Source organism: Hemitrygon akajei, chromosome 4, assembly GCF_048418815.1.
Source record: "Hemitrygon akajei chromosome 4, sHemAka1.3, whole genome shotgun sequence".
Taxonomy (NCBI): domain Eukaryota; kingdom Metazoa; phylum Chordata; class Chondrichthyes; order Myliobatiformes; family Dasyatidae; genus Hemitrygon; species Hemitrygon akajei.
This window is the reverse complement of record NC_133127.1, coordinates 153600648-153618260: the sequence shown is the minus strand read 5'-3', so window position 1 is coordinate 153618260 and position 17613 is coordinate 153600648. Positions and strand designations below refer to the sequence as shown.

The following is a 17613-nucleotide window of genomic DNA, read 5'->3' as shown; positions in this document are numbered from 1 at the left end:
TTGATAGCTGAGGGTGTAGTTGGACCTGCAGCTTCAAGATCACATAAACAGAGTGGAGGACAAAGAGAAGCAAAGGAGACAGCTCGCAACACAACTTGGTCCTCAGCATCTCATGAAGGGCAGATCTGGTCATTCTATAAGGAACATCAATGGATATCAACTGACCTCTGAGGCAGGCAAAAGGACACAAAATTAAGTTCATAACTTAGAGTAGGTATCTGAAGTTCATAAGTTAAGGAGGAACCGGGGGAGCTACCAAGTACCCTGAATGGTTTCCTGAAAGTCGTATTGCAAGCTGGTGGAGAAGCCTTTTAACTCCATCATCATTCAAGACATCGAGTAAAGAAAATGGGATATTACATTGGTACGGCCATTTTTAGATAGAGTTTCGTTTTGATCATCCCATTATTGAAAAGATGCCATTAAGCTGGAAATAGTGCAGAGGAGATTTACAAGGATGTTGCTAAGACTAGGGACTGAGTTATAGACATGTTGAGTAGATTAGGACTTTTTCCAATGGACTATAGGAGAGTGGGGGGGAGGTAACCTTATCTTCTGGGGGGCAGAGCAAAGTTAAGATGGCACTAAACGACAACTCCTTTGCTTGCATCTTCAGAAACAGCTCTATTTCCATCTTTAATAACTTTATTTTTCCCTTTCAGGGTTCTTTTGAAGACCCTGACCTGGAGTTACACACTGACTTCGGTGCTTTGCAGGAATGGGACCCATTCTCAAGGTTTCAGGACTGGCTGTTGTTCAGCATGCCAAGGGTTTGGCCTGAGAGTCTGGCTCGGATTTGGAAGCCTAAGTTCTCAGGGCTCTGGAGACGGTCGGATCCAGGGTCGGTGTCAAGACAGGAGACCCATGAGTCTTCAGGGGAGTCGGAAAATCTACCGCTGTGTGCCCGAAGACCCAGGATCTTTGTGATCTTCAGGCACAGAGCTCGAAAAAGCGACAAACTCGCTTGTTTATGGTGTTATGTCTCCCTACTCGCTGGGAAAAAGAAAAATGGAGACACCTCCTTCTCACTTATTAGGGAAAGGGAGAACCACTGATATGCTGTACGCCGGGTGAAACACAAAGTCTCTGGGGTAACTGCAAGTCTGTGTCTTTGATAATGCTCGAGTGCTCGGTGGCAGTGCCAATGCTTGTTTTTTTTTGGTGGTGGGGGGAGGGAGGATTATTGCTCGCTGCCGTTTACATGCGGGGGTGGGCTTAGGGGTTCTTACACTTAACTGTCGTTCATTCTTTGGCGCACTACTCTGTTCTCGTGGATGTTTGAAAAGAAAAAGCATTTCAAGATGTATATTGTATACATTTCTCTGACATTAAATTGGATCTCTGCACCTTTGAAAATGTAATCACGATGCACATAGAGGGTTTAATCCGCAGTGCCCCATCTCCCTCCTCCATCCACCCCAGAGGGTGGTATGAATAGAGAATGAGCTGCCAGAGGAAGTGGCAGAGGGAAGTACATTAACATTTGAAAGATACTGGGGCATATGCACAGATAGCAATGGTTTAGGGAATATGAGCCAAAAGCAGGCAAATATGACCAGCTTAGATGGGAATAATGATCAGCATTGACCAGTTGAGCTGAAAAGCCTGTTTCTATGCTGTATGACTGCACTGTTTGTCATCCACTACATTTTAGTCATAAACTCTCAACTAAAGTAAAAGAATCAATATTAAAGATTCTGTTCTGTGTCTGTTCTAAAATTAGGACTTTATTTCACTTCTACCTTTTTGGCAGATGCAAGAGACTCAATGATATGGAAAAGGACCAGGGACGTCACTGCCCTGGAGAACATTTAGCACTCAAGCAACATAGCTGATTACAGTTTGCAAAAGTCTCTGTGCAGCCTGGTTGACTGCTTTCTGCACTGCAGCAGTGAAGCATATCAAAAGTACTTTATCATCTTCAAGACACCAAATAATTCAGTCAGTAGTGCCAAATATATGACCCATCTCACTTTCACCTGAAATGCCAACAATCATAAAAGCTGGTCTTCCACCAAATGAATTCATTCCACGGGATAGCAAGAATAATTTGAGAGCAATGGACACCTCTAAAGCTATGAGACTGGAAAACATTTCAGCTCTATTTCTGAAAACCTGAGGTCCAGAACGAGACACAATCTGGCCAAGCTGTTCTACTACAGTTATAATACTGGTATCTATCAAACATTCCCTCAACATCAAGGCAGCATTTGAACAAATGTAACATCAAGGAACTCTGGTAAACCTGAAGTCAGTGAACATGATGGAGTATATATCTAACTTTTGTCAACAGTTCTCCCAACCCCATGTAATTACTGCAGGAGTTTCTCAAGGCAGCTATCAATAAACAAAAAAATTATAATAACAACAAAACCGCAAACTCTAGAAATCTGGTACAAGGACAGAAATGCTGAAAAGGCTCTGGAAGTCAGACAACATCTGTGGAAAGAGTAAAGTATCAATGCTTCAGCTTGAGAATCCTTCATCAAAATTGACTCGTCTGACATTGACTTTGTTTTCATTACAACCATAAGTGAATCTCCTTCCATTATAAGGTTCAAAGACTCATTATCAAAGTATACAGCTCTGAAATTCAATTCTCCAGTTAGCCGTGAAACCAAGAAAGAAAAAAAAAAGGCAGCATAACCCCCAAATACCACCTCCCACAAAAAAAAACTGAACAGGCAAATCAACCCCCAAATCATCTCGCGCACCATCCTGCAGCCTGTCTGCCACAAGGTTCGCTCACACTGCCTCTGCCTCCTGGAATTTTCTTGGAGACTGCAGAGTACTGAAGCACCCAAATGATCTCGACAACAAAACAAAGGCTCCAGCAGTTCCAGAATCACATTCAGTACAAGAAACAAACATAAAAGACATGAAAAAGATGGTTTCATGATCTATCCTGAAGATGTCAACCAAAGGAGCATTGTATGCAAGCACTATCTTGACCAGAAGATTTTTTTTAAGGACTTAAGTTTTGATATTACTTTACAATATTTATTTTGATTTAACAGCTCCTTAGCAAATACACCAGTCCACATTTGAATGAAGCAAGATCTAGACAGCATTCCGCCAAGGACTAATAAATCAACACAAGAGACGCTGCAGATGCTGGAAATCCAAAGGAACACGCAAAATGATGGCAGAACTCAGCATCCAAGGAAACTTGGACCAAGATCCTTCATCAAGACTAGAAAGGAAGGGGGAAGAAGTCAGAATAAGGTGGGAGATGGGAAAGGCAAAGGGCTGGAGAAGAAGGAATCTAGATAGGAAAGGAGAGTGGATCATGGTAGAAAGGGAAGGAGAGGCACCGGGGGAAGTGATAGGCTGGTGAGGAGAAGAGGCAAGAGGACAAAGAGGGGAAACGAAGAAGAGGGAAGGGGAAAGGAAAAGTTACCAGAAGTTGGAGTAATTGGTTCATGTCATCTGGAGGTTTCCTCAAGGAATTACAAGGTGCTGCTCTTCAAACCTGAGTGGCTTCATCATTGCAAAAGAGGAGGCAATGGATTGACATATCAGAACATGAATAGGAATAAGAATTGAAATGATTTGCCACTGAGAAATTCTGCTTTCAGAGGATGGACTTGAGGTATTCAACAAAGCAGTCCCCAATCTACGTCAAGTCTCACCAGTATTCAAACTTGGTCGCCAGACCTGAATGCCACTGATCAGGCCCTGATCATAATTTTGTGTACCTCAAATAAATTTCCTCTGAATCGTCTACATTTGGAAAAAATACAGTCCTAACCTATCCAATCTTTCCTTATAATTCAGGTCCTCCAGACCCGGCAATATCCTTGTAAATTTTCTCTGCACTCTTTCAAACTTGTTTACATCTTTACTGTAGGTAAGGTGACAAGAACTGCACACAATACTCCAAATTAGGTCTCATTTATGTCTTATACAACTTCAACATATCACCACCTCCTGGACTCAATACTTTGATTTAAGGCGGCCTATGTGCCAAAAGCTTTCTTTACAACCCTATCTACCTACGATGCCACTTTCAGCTAAATATATACCAGTATTCCCAGATCCCTCTGTTCTACCACCCTTCTCAGTGCCTTACCATTCATGGTGCAAGACCTACCCTGGTTGGTCAGACTGAAGTGCAAAACCTCACACCTGTCTGCATTAAATTCCATCTGCCATTTTTCAACCCATTTTTCCAGCTGATGCAGATCCCTCTGCAGCCACAATAGCCTTCCTCACTGACCACGAACCCCCAATCCTGGTGTCATCCGCAAATTTGCTGATCCAGTTTATCACATTGTCATCTGTTTCAATGATTTGGATGACAAAGGACCCAGCACCTCCCTCGGTTGCACACCACTAGTCACAGGCTTCCAGTCAGAGAAGCAACCTACTACCACTCTGGCTTCTCATTCAAAGCCAATTTGAACATCAGTCTCTTTGAATACCTTCCAGTAACTTTCCCACAACTGATATCATATTCACCAGCCTATATTCTGAATTCTGTTTAGACCCTTTTTAAACAACATTGGTTGTCCTCCAACCCTCTGATAACTCCTGTCGCTAAGGATGTTTTAAATATCTCTGCTAGGGCCCTGGCAATTTCTGCACTTCTCTCCCGTAGGGTCCAAGGGAACACCTTGTCAGGCCCTGGGAATTTATCCACCCTGATTTGCCTCACGGTAGCAAACACCTCCTCCTCTAAACTGTACAGGGTCCATGTTGATGTCGCTTTGCCTCACTTCTATAGACTCTGCATCCGTCTCCCAAGTAAACACAGATGCAAAGAATGCATTTCAAATCTCCCTCATATGTTTTGGCTCCATGCATAGATTACCATTCTGATTTTCCAGAGGACCAATTTTGTCCTTTGCTATCCTTTTGCTCTTAAAATATCTGTAGAAGCCCTCAGGATTCTCCTTCACCATGTCTGCCAGAGTAACCTCATACTTTCTTTTAGCCCTCCTGATTTCTTTCCTAAGTGTTCTCTTGCACTTCTTGTACTCCATAAGCAGCTCATCTGTTCCTACTTGTTTATATTTGCTGTGCACCTCCTAGCTTTCTTAACCAGGGCCTCAAGACCACTTGAAAGCCAAGGTTCCCCACACCTTCTATTCTGACAGGCACATACTAGCCCTGTACTTTTGAAATTTCATTTTTTGAAGGCCTCCCACTTTCCATGTACACCTTTCCCAGAAAACAGGCTGTCCCAATCCACACTCGCCAATGATTTCTGATACCATCAAAATTGACCGTTCTCCGACTACAAAAAAGAGAACTTTAAGAAGAGGAAGAGTTACTGGTTATCCTCGAAGTTTCACAACATTTCAACTTGAAAATGGTTCACCATTTCCGTTTCATCACAGGATCTAAATCCTGGAACTCCACACCCAACAGGAGGATTCTGGCCAGTTAAGACAGCTTCACACCACCACCTTCACAAGTTTGAGCAGTTCATCTTGCCAACAGTGCTCAGAACCTCAGAAATGTACAAATTAAAAATAACCAAATTTTCCCCTCTTTGAAGAGTACCCACTGCAAACTGCAAAGTCCTACAGTTAATCTTAAATGTAATCACAAAATCCAATACAATAAATATTTTCACAAAGCAGATTGTGGTGTTCGAGTAAATAGACGTGAAATCTCACATAACTTATTGTACAATAACTTCTTTAAAATGCTCCTGCCAAAATAATTTCCAACACAAGCAATGGAAACTGGTGTATTACCAATTAAGTATTGACTTGCTGACATACTACTAAATATTCCAACACTCATTACAAAAGAGTTAAATCCATTATCCATCAGCTTAGCGCTGAAATTCATACTTTCATGCTCCCTACAATAGGTGCCTACCTTTGTCAGGTGATTGAAATATTGTATTGCCCTTTTTGAAGGAATGTATTTCAATGCATGACAGAGTTAAATTTTGTGTGAAGGTTGAAAGACATTCCTTCCCACCCCATCTCCTTTACTTGGTTCCTTGCTCCACTTTCCTTTCAGATTTCATCAGCAACAGCCTTTTGATGCCTCCATTATTGTCTCCCAGCCTCTGTCATGATATCTGCTCTTCCCTCCTCCATCTGCCAACCCTCTTAACCTGGATCCACCTATTGCCTCCCAGCTCTTACTCTTTCCCCCCACCCACTTCTCTTTATATTGGCTATCTCTCCTCCATCTTGCAATCCAGACGAAGGGTCTCAATCCAGAATGTTGACTGTCCATTTCCCTCCATTGATACTGCCTGAATTTGTCCAACATTGCTTTTCGGTCCAGATTCCAGCATCTGCAATCTCTTATCTCTACCAGACATTCTTTTCTTCTCAGGTGGTCCCTGAGGAATCAAGGAGAATTTGTCTCCACACTAGTTCGATGGGTTCTGAGGTCAATCTGGGACCCCCCAGAATATACTACATATAGAGCAAGTAATGCCTGACTAAATGGTGGACAGGTTAACATTTCAAAATATAAAAGTAAAAAAAAATTAAGTGTGAAAGTTATCACATTTTTCCAGTTCAGTCAGGAAATATTCAGCAGTACGTTTTTGAATGCACTCACACTCCTTTTGCCTCTTCCAGAACACAGGTAGTAGCATTAAACAGAAACCAAGAAAGCCATTGCAATATTCATAACAATTTGTAATATAAAAGAAAATAACTTATCAAGCTAGGTAAAGAAAATGTATGACTCTTTAAAAGTCAAATTACAAGTTAATCTATAAATTGCCACTTAATATTCATTATAAGCACTCAAATAATGTCTATAATAAAATTCACCGAGAGAACTGGAATACAGTTAGATAAGCATGGATTCATTTCACAATACCTGGCTGTCCTCCCAGCTCTATGAATGTAAGTATTAGCATCCTCTGGACAATCCAATTGAAGAACCCAGTTCACTGCAGGGAAATCTGGGTAAAAAAAACATTTTTCTTTTAATTAGACACTACAATAGTGTAATAAAAGCTGTATATTCTGCACATGAACTTTAGAATTCTAGATATCATCACCCTCTGTGAAAAGTTCCTATTCACTTCAGTTTTAAATGACAAGCCTCTAATCATGCAACTATGTCTCCTTGTTCAAGATTCTCCCATAGATGAAAGTATCTCCAGATGTATCTTGTTGAGTATCTAGCATGATCTCCTGCTGTCCTTCTATATTATTTTGACACTTTGACTTCATTCTTAGTGAAGTTGGTCATTGCCTGAACTATTGTGATGTGAATACTACCTGCCACTTACCATTTCATGCTTTATGTTGTCTGAACAGACGTATATGGGTAATCTCCCACACTGCTGGATTAATGCTACAATGCAACCAGTTAATTAGAGGAGCAGGCAGTTCTGTTCTGCAAGTTCTCAATACAATAGCTGGCACCCTGCCTGGTCTCAGAACCATTGAGAGAGGTCTGTGGGCAATGAATATCACATGGAGTAAATTAAAATGGCCAGAGACAGGTTTCTTTATGATTAGTTTCTATAAATGGATAATCTATTTGGCATTTCTGTTTGAATGTGGATACGAATACTTCAGTCTTTTTATTTAAGCACACAGATGCTGAACCCTACCAAATTGAGAATAGTGACATTCTTGCAACCTCTTCTGTCCATTAGCTGTTTAATTGTCCATGTTCATTCATGACTAACTGAGAGACTCCTGAGCTATGACCTGACTGCCAGATCACTTAGCTCTGCTCATCACATACTACTTCTGTTGCTAAGCATATAAACAGTTCGGTGTTGCGTCTCATCATTTGAGCTCCCCTACTTTGAAAAGGGCACCACGGTAGCATAGCGGTTAGCGCAACATTACTACAGCTCAAGGCATTCTGGAGTTCAATTCCAGTGCCTTTCTGCAAGGAGTTTCTGGACGTCCTTCCTGTGGAACGTGTGTGTTTCCTCTGGGACCTCTGGTTTCATCCCACAGTCCAAAGACATACCAGGTAGCTTAACTGATCATTGTAAATTGTCCCATGTTTAGGTTAGGGTTAATTGGGCTTGTCAGGGGTTGCTGGGGTGGCATGGTTTGAAGGACCAGAAGGGCCAACTCTGTGGTATATCATTAAATAAATAAATTTTCAGCTACTGTTCTTAACAAGCTCTTCTGCACTCATTATTGAACAAGGGTTGATCCTGTCTTCAATGGCAAACTGAGGAAGATACAAAGCCGGAATAACAAATTCCTACTGTTATTGGTGGTCAAGGTACTCCACGTATTACCAATTTTAATCTCACAGATATTCTGACAGTATCCTATTCACCACGTTTGCAGAGTCACTGTTAGACAGAGGATTTCCTTGCTGTAAATGGCAGATCAGGAAGTAGAAGGATTTTTAACCAAACTATAAAGCCTCGCCAGTTTACCAATTCGTATAAATGAGATGAGAAAGGAAGATTCAGGTGAATACAACAGGACAGCCAAGTGATACAACAGTTAGTGCCACAGCCTCACACCTCCAGGAATCTGGGTTTAATCACAATGTAGGGTGCCTTCTGTACAGAGTTCACAAGTTCTCTCCATAACCATGTCAGTTTCCTCCAAGTGCTTCAGTTTCCTTTCATGTCCCAAAATCTGTTTAACAACTTAGCCTGCTACTTCAGATTAACCCAGATGAAACTCTCATGATAAACTTCCTGTGGTGCTCTGATATGGCGGTTTTGACGTGTTTGTTCCCCCCCCCCCCCCCCCCAACACTTTGAACAGCTAACAATCAAATGCTGACCGTTCTATTTACCAAGAGTTCTCCTCTGTGATCCTGACCATACTTCAATCAGGCTTGTTTGAAGAAAGCGCTGCCCAATTACAATCAGCTTATAACCTGTAGCATCTGAGGTCCCAACTCACTAAACCACTGCTATACTACGATAAGGAATGCCTACCTTTCCATGCCCAGACCGCTTTCTGGAAAATCTGATCCTTCTCCTACCTGCACACAGGCAGAGACTAACAAGCAAGGCTCAAGAGATTAGGACATCAAAGAGAGGGTCACGGGAGGCAGAAGAGCAGCTACAGGATTGCTTCAAGTCAGTGGACTGGACAATGTTCACGGACTCATCTATGGATTTGAACGAATACACCATGAACTTTATAAAAAGTCGTATACAAGTGTATCCCCACAAAATCATTCAGTGTCTTCAGCAACCAGAAGCCCTGGATCAACCTTGACATCCACAATCTGCTAAGGGTTAGATCAGAGGCATTCAGGTCTGGCAACCAAGAAAGCTACAAGAGGTATAGGTACATTCTCCAGAAAGCCACCTCACTGGCAAAGTGAAAATTCCAGACTAAACTGGAATCAGGATAAATGACAGCTTTGGCAGGGCTTGAATATTTTCACCCCTTAAAAAGTGAAATCAAGCGATAGATCGTAGGTGACAACAGGGCTTGGCTTCCAGACTGGTTCAACTTGTCCATCAAAACATGGAGGAGCTATCACAAAATCCACAGCCCTCAACTGATCCTGTGATTTCAGTCTCTGATGCAGATGTGAAAGCATCCTTCAGGAGGGGGAACCCATTGAAAGCATCCAGCCCAGACGGGGTACATGGCTGAGTACTAAAGGCCTGTGCTGATCAACTGGTTGGAGTCGTAATGTTCACTAAGATCTTAAACCTCTCGTTTCAACAGTCTGAGGTCCACGAGCCAGCCCTCATGGGGGAATCAAAGGTGGAGAGGGTCAACAACTTTGAATTCCTGTGTTATCATTTCAGAGGAATTGTCCTGCGCCCAGCACATAAGTGCAATGATGAAGAAAGCAAGCCAGCGCCTTTACTCCCTTAGGAGTTTACAAAGATTTGGCATGACATCTAAAACTGCTTTAAGCAGGCTTCAGTTATACCCGTGCTTCAGAAGAATGTGGTAACCTGCCTCAATGACTATCACTCAGTAAACATTTACATCATCATAATGAAGTGTTTGGTGAGGTGGTGATGAAACATACCAAATCCTGCCTGAGAAGTGACTTGGATCTGCTCCGATTTGCCTACTGGCACAACAGGTCAACATCAAATGCCATTTCATTGTCTCTTCACTCAACCCTGGAACATCTGGACAGCAAAGATGCATACATCAGGATGCTCTTCATGGACTACAGTTCAGCATTCAATACTGTCATCTGCTCAAAACTAATTAATAAGCTTCAAGAACTGGGCCTCAATACCTCCTTGTGCAATTGGATCCTGGATTTCTCCACTTGCAGATCCCAGTCCGTTCAGATTGGCAACAACATCTCCTCCACCATCTCCGTCAGCACATGTGGGCTTAGTCTCCTGCTCGACTCACTTCACACTTATGACTGTGTGACTAAGCACAGCTCCATTGCCACATTCATGTTTGTTGACGACACTACTGTCGTAGGCCGAATCAAAGGTGGTGACAAACGCATATAGGAGGGAGACTGAAAATCTGGCTGAGTGGTACCACAACAACAACCTTAGTCAATGTCAGGAAGACCAAGGAGCTGATTTTTACTTCAGGAGGAGGAAACCAGAGTCCATGAGCCAGATCAAAGATGGAGAGGGTCAACAGCTTTGAATTCCTCAGTGTTATCATTTCAGAGGACCTGTCCTGGGCCCAATATACAAGTGCAATTACAAAGACAGCATGACAGCACCTCTTCTTCCTTCAAAGTTTGCAAAGATTCGGCATGACATCTAAAACTTTTATAAACTTCTATAGACATGTGGTGGAAGGTATTGATTGGCTGCATCACAACCTGGTATGGAAACACCAATGCCCTTGAATGGAAAATCATACCAAAAGCAGTGGATATTACCCAGTCCATCATGGGTGAAACCCTGCCCACCATTGAGCACAGCTACATGGAAAACTGTCACAGGAAAGCAGCATCTATCATCAGGGAACCGCACCACACAGAACATGCCCTCTTCTCACTGCTGCCATTAGGAAGAAAGTACAAGAGCCTCAGAACTCACACCACCAGGTTTAAGCTCTTGAACCAAAGGAGATAACTTCACTTGCCCCATCAATGAACTGTTCCCACAACCTATGGACTCGCTTTCAAGCACTCTTCAGATCATGTTCTTGATATTTATGGTTTATTTATAATTATTTCCATTTTTTTGTTTCTGCAGTTGCTCAGTTTGTCATCTTTTTTGCACTCTGGTTGTCTGTATGATGCGATCTTTTATTGATTCTATTAGTTATTTATTGACTATGTCTACAAGAAAATAAACCTGAGGTTTGTACAATGTGGGGTGACAGGTACATGCACTTTAATAATAAATTCACTTTGAATGTTCACTTGACTATTGAACTGATTATATTGAAAAAATGAGGTAAAATATTTATATTTTACAAGTTAAAATAAAAGTTCATCCATTCTGCATAACAATCACTGTGTCGTCATTATCAGGACAAAAGAGGGAAGAAAAAAGAGAATGTGATAGGTCAAGTGAGCCTAAGAATGAAAGTATTTGAACGAGGCATTCCAACAGTAACGTGAGGCTTCTGCAAGATGGCACTGGAAAGTGGTGATCTTTACGTGCATCCCCAAAGAGAATCATTAAATGTTCCTGTTTAATACTACCACAGCTAAAATCCAGTCACAGCCATAGGTACTTCAGTTAGCAACATGGTTTTAAGACATTTAAAAATCCTACTAATCCTCAAAATATGCTGATCCTGGACTGGAGACTCAGGCTGCGCGTGCAGCTCCCATTTAAGAAAAGGGGAATGAGGAAAGAATGCTGGTCTGCAAGCAAGCTTGAAACACCGAGCTCTTATCTCCCACCTCCTACTAGCCTGCTGACAGTCTCTCAAAAACAGAACTGAAGACCTCAGACAAAATTGCAGTACCAGAGGGGCATCAGGGACTGCTTTGTACTTTGCTTCATGGAAATATTGCCCACCCCCATCATTTTGGATTGCTGCACTGCAAGCCGAAAGCTTTACCATCCAACACAAAGACAGGATAGCTGAGTATCAGCCCTGCTCCCCTGACCTGGAACATCTGGTGGTCAAGTTACATCCATTTTATCTGCCGAGGGAGTTTTCCACTGCCATCCTAGTAGCGGTGTGCAATCCACTCGTGGCCAACAGCAGGCAGGCAGGCACTGGAGGAGTCAAGTACTGTGATCAGCAGCTACAAAACAGCACAACCAATCATGGCGGAGGAGTTCAACTCGTAGAAATCTCTAAACAACTACCACCAAAATCACCTGTGGAGCCAGAGAGGCCAACACACTTGACCACTGTCACACCACCAGAAAGAATGCTTGCCATGCCATCTTATCCCATGCTCTGGACCATGAAAGTATGGTCAAGGAAAGTGGACAAGAGGTTACAGGACTGCTTTGAATCAGTGGACTGGAGAATATTCAGGGATTCATCTTCAAATCTGAATAAATATGCCATAGTTGTCACTGATTTCGCCAAGACCCATGTGGATAAGTGTTTGCCTTTGAGTATATACTGGACATACTCAAACCAGGAGACTGAAAGCCTGCTGAGAGCATTAAGACCAGTAACCCAGCACTATAAAAGAAGTCGAGATACGACTTATGGAAGGTTATTTTAAGAGCAAAAAAAAACTCTGATGCTCGTCAGCTCTGGCAAGCATTGTAGACCATTACTTCCTACAAGGTGAAGAATAACATCAGGAATGGCTGTGATGCCTCATTTCCAGATGAACTCAATGCACACTTTGAAAGGGAGAATAAAACTACACCCGTGAAAATTCCTGCAGCATCGGGTGACTCGGTGACCTCTGTCTTGGGGCCGATGTCAGGACATCTTTCACGAGTGTGAACACTTGCAAGATGTCAGGCCCTGATGGTGTAACTGGTAGGACAATGAAAATCTGTATCAACCATCAAGTATCAACCAGGTCCACTTACATCTACTGTGATGAAGTGCTTTGAGAGGTTGGTCATGGCCAGAATCAACTCTTGCCTAAGGACTTGGTCCCACTGCAGCTTATCTATCGCCATAATAGGTCTACAGCAGATGCAATTTCACTGGCTCTCCACTTGGTCTTGATTTACCTGGACAATAGCAGTACTCGCTCCAGGCTGCTGTTTATTGATTACAGCTCAGCATTCAACACCATCATACCCTCAGTATGACTGAATAAACTCCAAAATCGGGACCCCTGCAACTGGATCCTTGACTTCCTAATCAGAAGACCACAATCAGTGCGGATCAGAAATAACATCTCCTTCTCAATGACAATCAACGCTGCTGCACCTCAAGGGTGTGTGCTTAGCCCATTGCTCAACTCTCTCTCCACCCATGACTGCGTGGCTAGGCAAAGATCAAATGCCATCTACAAATGTGCCAACAACACAATTACGGCATAACTTCAGATGATAAGGAGACGTACAGAACTGGGATAGATCAGCTGTTGGGTAGTGTCGCATCAAGAAGCTTGTATTCAAAAGTCAGTAAGACTAACAAATTGGGCACTAGCGTCCGAAGCATCGAGGACATCTTCAGAAGGTAATGCCTCAAAAAGGTGGTATCCATCATAAAGGACTCCCATCACCCAGGACCTGTCCTCTTCTCACTGCTACCATCAAGGCAGTGATATAGGAGCCTGAAGCCCGAAAGAGCCTTCCCTCTGCCAGATTTCTGTAAGGACAATGAACCCATGTACAATACCGCACTACTTTTTTCCTCTCCATTTGCCCTACTATTTAATTTAAATATATACATATTTCTTAATGTAATTCATAATATTTTTACATATTGCAATGTACTGCTGCTACAAATGTCACAATGCCTGATATTAAACCTGATGCTGATTAAATATTTACAGTAAAAAGTTCTTCAAAAGTTATTCAGATCAATAGAAAAAAAAGTTTGAATTGCCCTCATCACTTGCCCACATTCTTCATCCTGAAGACTACATACCAAGTCCTCGAGCAGCAATATCCGTTGCAAACAGGACAGCAGCCTTTTTCCGGCAGAAATCATTGTAGACCTCAACTCGTTTCATCTGTTGTTGCTTGCCATGAAGTGCCAGGACTGGTAATCCGGGACGCAGACGGCAGAATGCCCGGAACAAATACTGGACCTAATGTAGAGAAACAGAAATGTGAAGGTTACAAATAAGAAAAAAACACCTCAAACTGTTGCTAAAAGTTAATCTAATTTTTTTTTTGTTGGAATAAAAACATAAATGCTGAAAATACTCAGCTCAGGTGTTTGGATTGAAGTTGTAAAACACATTTTTCAAACTTCCATTTCAAGAATTGTATATTTCCCCTCCCAATCCCACTTTTAATTCACGATGCTAGTCAAACAACATATTATGGCAAATCTTGTTTGCGGCTGTCCATCTGTGTCTGTGTGGGGTTCACATGAAGTGACTCTAAAGACTTTGGAAGCAAGAACAACTGAAGCTGCCAACTTAAACAACAATTCAATTAACTCTCTCTCTCTCCATCAATTCAACTCGACGCAACACAAAGTGAACTGAACTGCTTAAACTTACCTGACACCATAAGACTGATATCTACCTCCAGGACTAGTATCTATGTATGCACACACACACACACACACACACACATACATATTTGGGGGGAGGGGAGGGGGAGGTCATGAAAACAAAATTTAGGGTTAAGGGTAAGGGGTTAGGGTTAAGGGTTAGGTTGAGATTATGCGGGCAGTGGGCGAATCAGCCCTCTTGTGCTTTTTGATCTCGTCACTTGAGATTCAGTTTCATGCGACCCTGCCACTTTGATCTGGCCCACGCCTTCATTAACTAGGTCCAGCACTTGCCTTTGTTGAATCTTGCCCCTCTTGACATAAGACATCAGGTTTGTGTGGGTTTTGCAGGGGTTAATCAGTGTGTGCTTTGGGTTTGTGGGGCTGAAGCCAGGGTTAATTGGGGAGTGCTTAGGGTTTGTGGGGGTGTGTACCCCTTCTGGACTTTAGGATTAGGTTTGAGTGTTGGGCTGGTGGCTGTATACGTTTGGCTGGGAGAGGTTAGGCTGCAGAGTTTTGAGTGGTGATGTCTGAGGTGCTACGGCGGATGGGCTAGTATGGTGAAGCCAGGTGGGTTCTGGGTTCAGGGTTCAGGGTTATAACCTGTATCGTATTATCTGGTTTTAATGATATTAATTTATAGTAGTAATAAATATAGTCTTAATTTTTAGTAAACCAGACTCCAGATGTATTCCATTTCTGCTGATCCCTTTCAACTTGTCACGGGATTCCTGGCACTACACTGTAGACTAGTTTTCAAGGACACTTCATTACAATAAACTGTTTGTACGACATTGGCAAGTGAGCTCTGTGTTTTTAGATATAGACTCTCAGGCTTGCAACTTGCAGAGAATCCTAATCCTGTATTGTTCTGAGCTGTCACCCATTCACAAGATAAAACAGGTTGCAGTTTACCTGAAAGGTCACAAGTCTATATAACAAACCATAATCCTTAATCCTTCAAAAAGTTGCAAAGGTAACTTTGATGCTTACATGGAAAAAGAACAAATATTTCTTTCTATTGCGTCACATTCAGAATATTTTCTTTGATTTGCTCTCAGTCCAAAATTCAATAAAAGGAAACTGCACTTAAGTATAACAGTCAACAGTTTGCTTTTAATCAAACTTTCATCTTTTCCTTCACTAATACCAAGGATCGAAGGATTAGATGTGCAAGCATTTGTCTTCCAACTGTTCGTTTCCCTTCTGATCAAGAGTACAACCAACTTTGTCCTGTGAACGGGTGACAGCTCGAAACAATACAAAATGAGGCTTCTCTGCCAGTTGCAATCCCGAGAGCCCATATCTAAAAACAGAGTATGGCAGAGAGCTCAGTAATGTTTATGTTCACTTGGGGCTCATGTCTGGAAATGGCATTCAAATAGTTTATTTACATGAAATCACAAACAAGAGAAAAATCTGCACACACAAAATGCTGGAGGAACTCAGCAGGCCAGGCAGCATCTATGGTAAAGAGTAAACAGTCAATGTTTCGGGCCAATTTCCTAGGTCTTGAAAAAGACTGGAAATGGTAGGGGGGGGGAGAAAAACTGGAAAAAAAAGATGTTGAGTCAGGGGAAGGGAGGAAGATCCATGGTGAAAGGTGAGACTTGGAGGGGTGAAGTAAAGAGCTGGGAAGTTGATGAGTGAAAGTGATACGAGGATGGAGAAGGGGGAATCTGATAGGAGAGGACAGAAGGTCATGGAAGAAAGATAGGGGGGGGGAACACCAGAGGGAGGTGATGGGCAGGCAAGGGGATAAGGTAAGAGAGGGAAATATGAATGGGAAATGATGAAGTGTGTGTGGGCGGGGAGGGGGGGGTTATTATCAGAAGTTCGAGAAATTGAGGCCACCCAGATGGAACACATGGCGTTCCTCCTCCATGAGTGTGACTTCATGTGCGGCAGTGGGAGAGTGTTTATAGAAACAGTGGAAAAAGCAGAGTTACTTAATAAGTACTTTACTTCAGTATTCACTATGGAAAAGGATCTTAGTGACTGTGGTGATGACTTGCAGCAGACTGAAAAGCTTGAGCATGTAGATTTTAAGAAAGAGGATGTGCTGGAGCTTTTGGAAAGCATCAAGTTGGATAAGTCGCTGGGACCAGATGAAATGTACCCCAGACTACTGTGGGAGGCAAGGGAGGAGATTGCTGACCCTCTGGTGCATCATTAATGGGGATGGGAGAGGTTCCAGAGGAATGGAGGGTTGCGGATGTTGTTCCTTTATTCAAGAAAGGGAGTAGAGATAGCCCAGGAAATTATAGACCAGTCAGTCTTACTTCAGTGGTTGGTAAGTTGATGGAGAAGATCCTGAGAGGCAGAATTTATGAACATTTGGAGAGGTATAATATGATTAGGAGTAGTCAGCTTGGCTTTGTCAAGGCCAGGTCGTGCCTTATGAGCCTGATGGAATTTTTTTGAGGATGTGACTAAACACACTGATGAAAGAAGAGCAGTAGATGTAGTGGTAAATGGATTTCAGCAAGGCATTTGATAAGGTACCCCATGCAAGTTTACTAAGAAAGTGAGGAGGCATGGGATCCAAGGGGACATGCTTTGTGGATCCAGAAGTGGCTTGCCCACAGAAGGCAAAGAATGGTTGTAGACGAGTCACATTCTGCATGGAGGTTAGTGACCAGTGGTGTGCCTCAGGGATCTGTTCTGAGACCCTTACTCTTCGTGATTTTTTATAAATGACCTGGATGAGGAAGTGGAAGGATGGGTTGGATGCGATGCTAATGACACAAAGGTTGGAGGTATTTTGGATGGTGTGGAGGGCTGTCAAAAGTTACAGCAGGACATTGATAGGATGCAAAACTGGACTGAGAAGTGGCAGGTGGAGTTCAACCCAGGTAAGTGTGAGGTGGTTCATTTCGGTAGGTCAAATATGATGGCAGAATATAGTATTAATGGTAAGACTCTTGGCAGTGTGGAAGATCAGAGGGATCTTGGGTTCCCAGTCCATAGGACACTCAAAGCAGCTGCGCAGGTTGACTCTGTGGTTAAGAAGGCGTATGATGTATTGGCCTTCATTAATTGTGGTATTGAATTTAGGAGCTGAGAGGCAATGTTGCAGCTGTATAGGACCCTGGTCAGACCCTACTTGGAGTACTGTGCTCAATTCTGGTCGTCTCACTGTAGGAAGGACGTACAAACCATAGAAAGGGTGCAGAGGAGATTTACA

General features: G+C 42.6%; 1 protein-coding gene across 1 annotated transcript in view; it reads right to left on the bottom strand.

The window, feature by feature from the left end:
- ddx10 (DEAD (Asp-Glu-Ala-Asp) box polypeptide 10) overlaps positions 1 to 17613 on the bottom strand; it is a 250565-nt gene that overhangs the window by 187804 nt on the left and 45148 nt on the right. The window contains exons 8-9 of the mRNA XM_073043661.1: positions 13851 to 14013; positions 6802 to 6886 (exon numbers count right to left, since the gene is read on the bottom strand). Coding sequence (XP_072899762.1) covers positions 6802 to 6886; positions 13851 to 14013 — 248 coding nt within the window. The remainder of the gene's footprint in view (positions 1 to 6801; positions 6887 to 13850; positions 14014 to 17613) is intronic.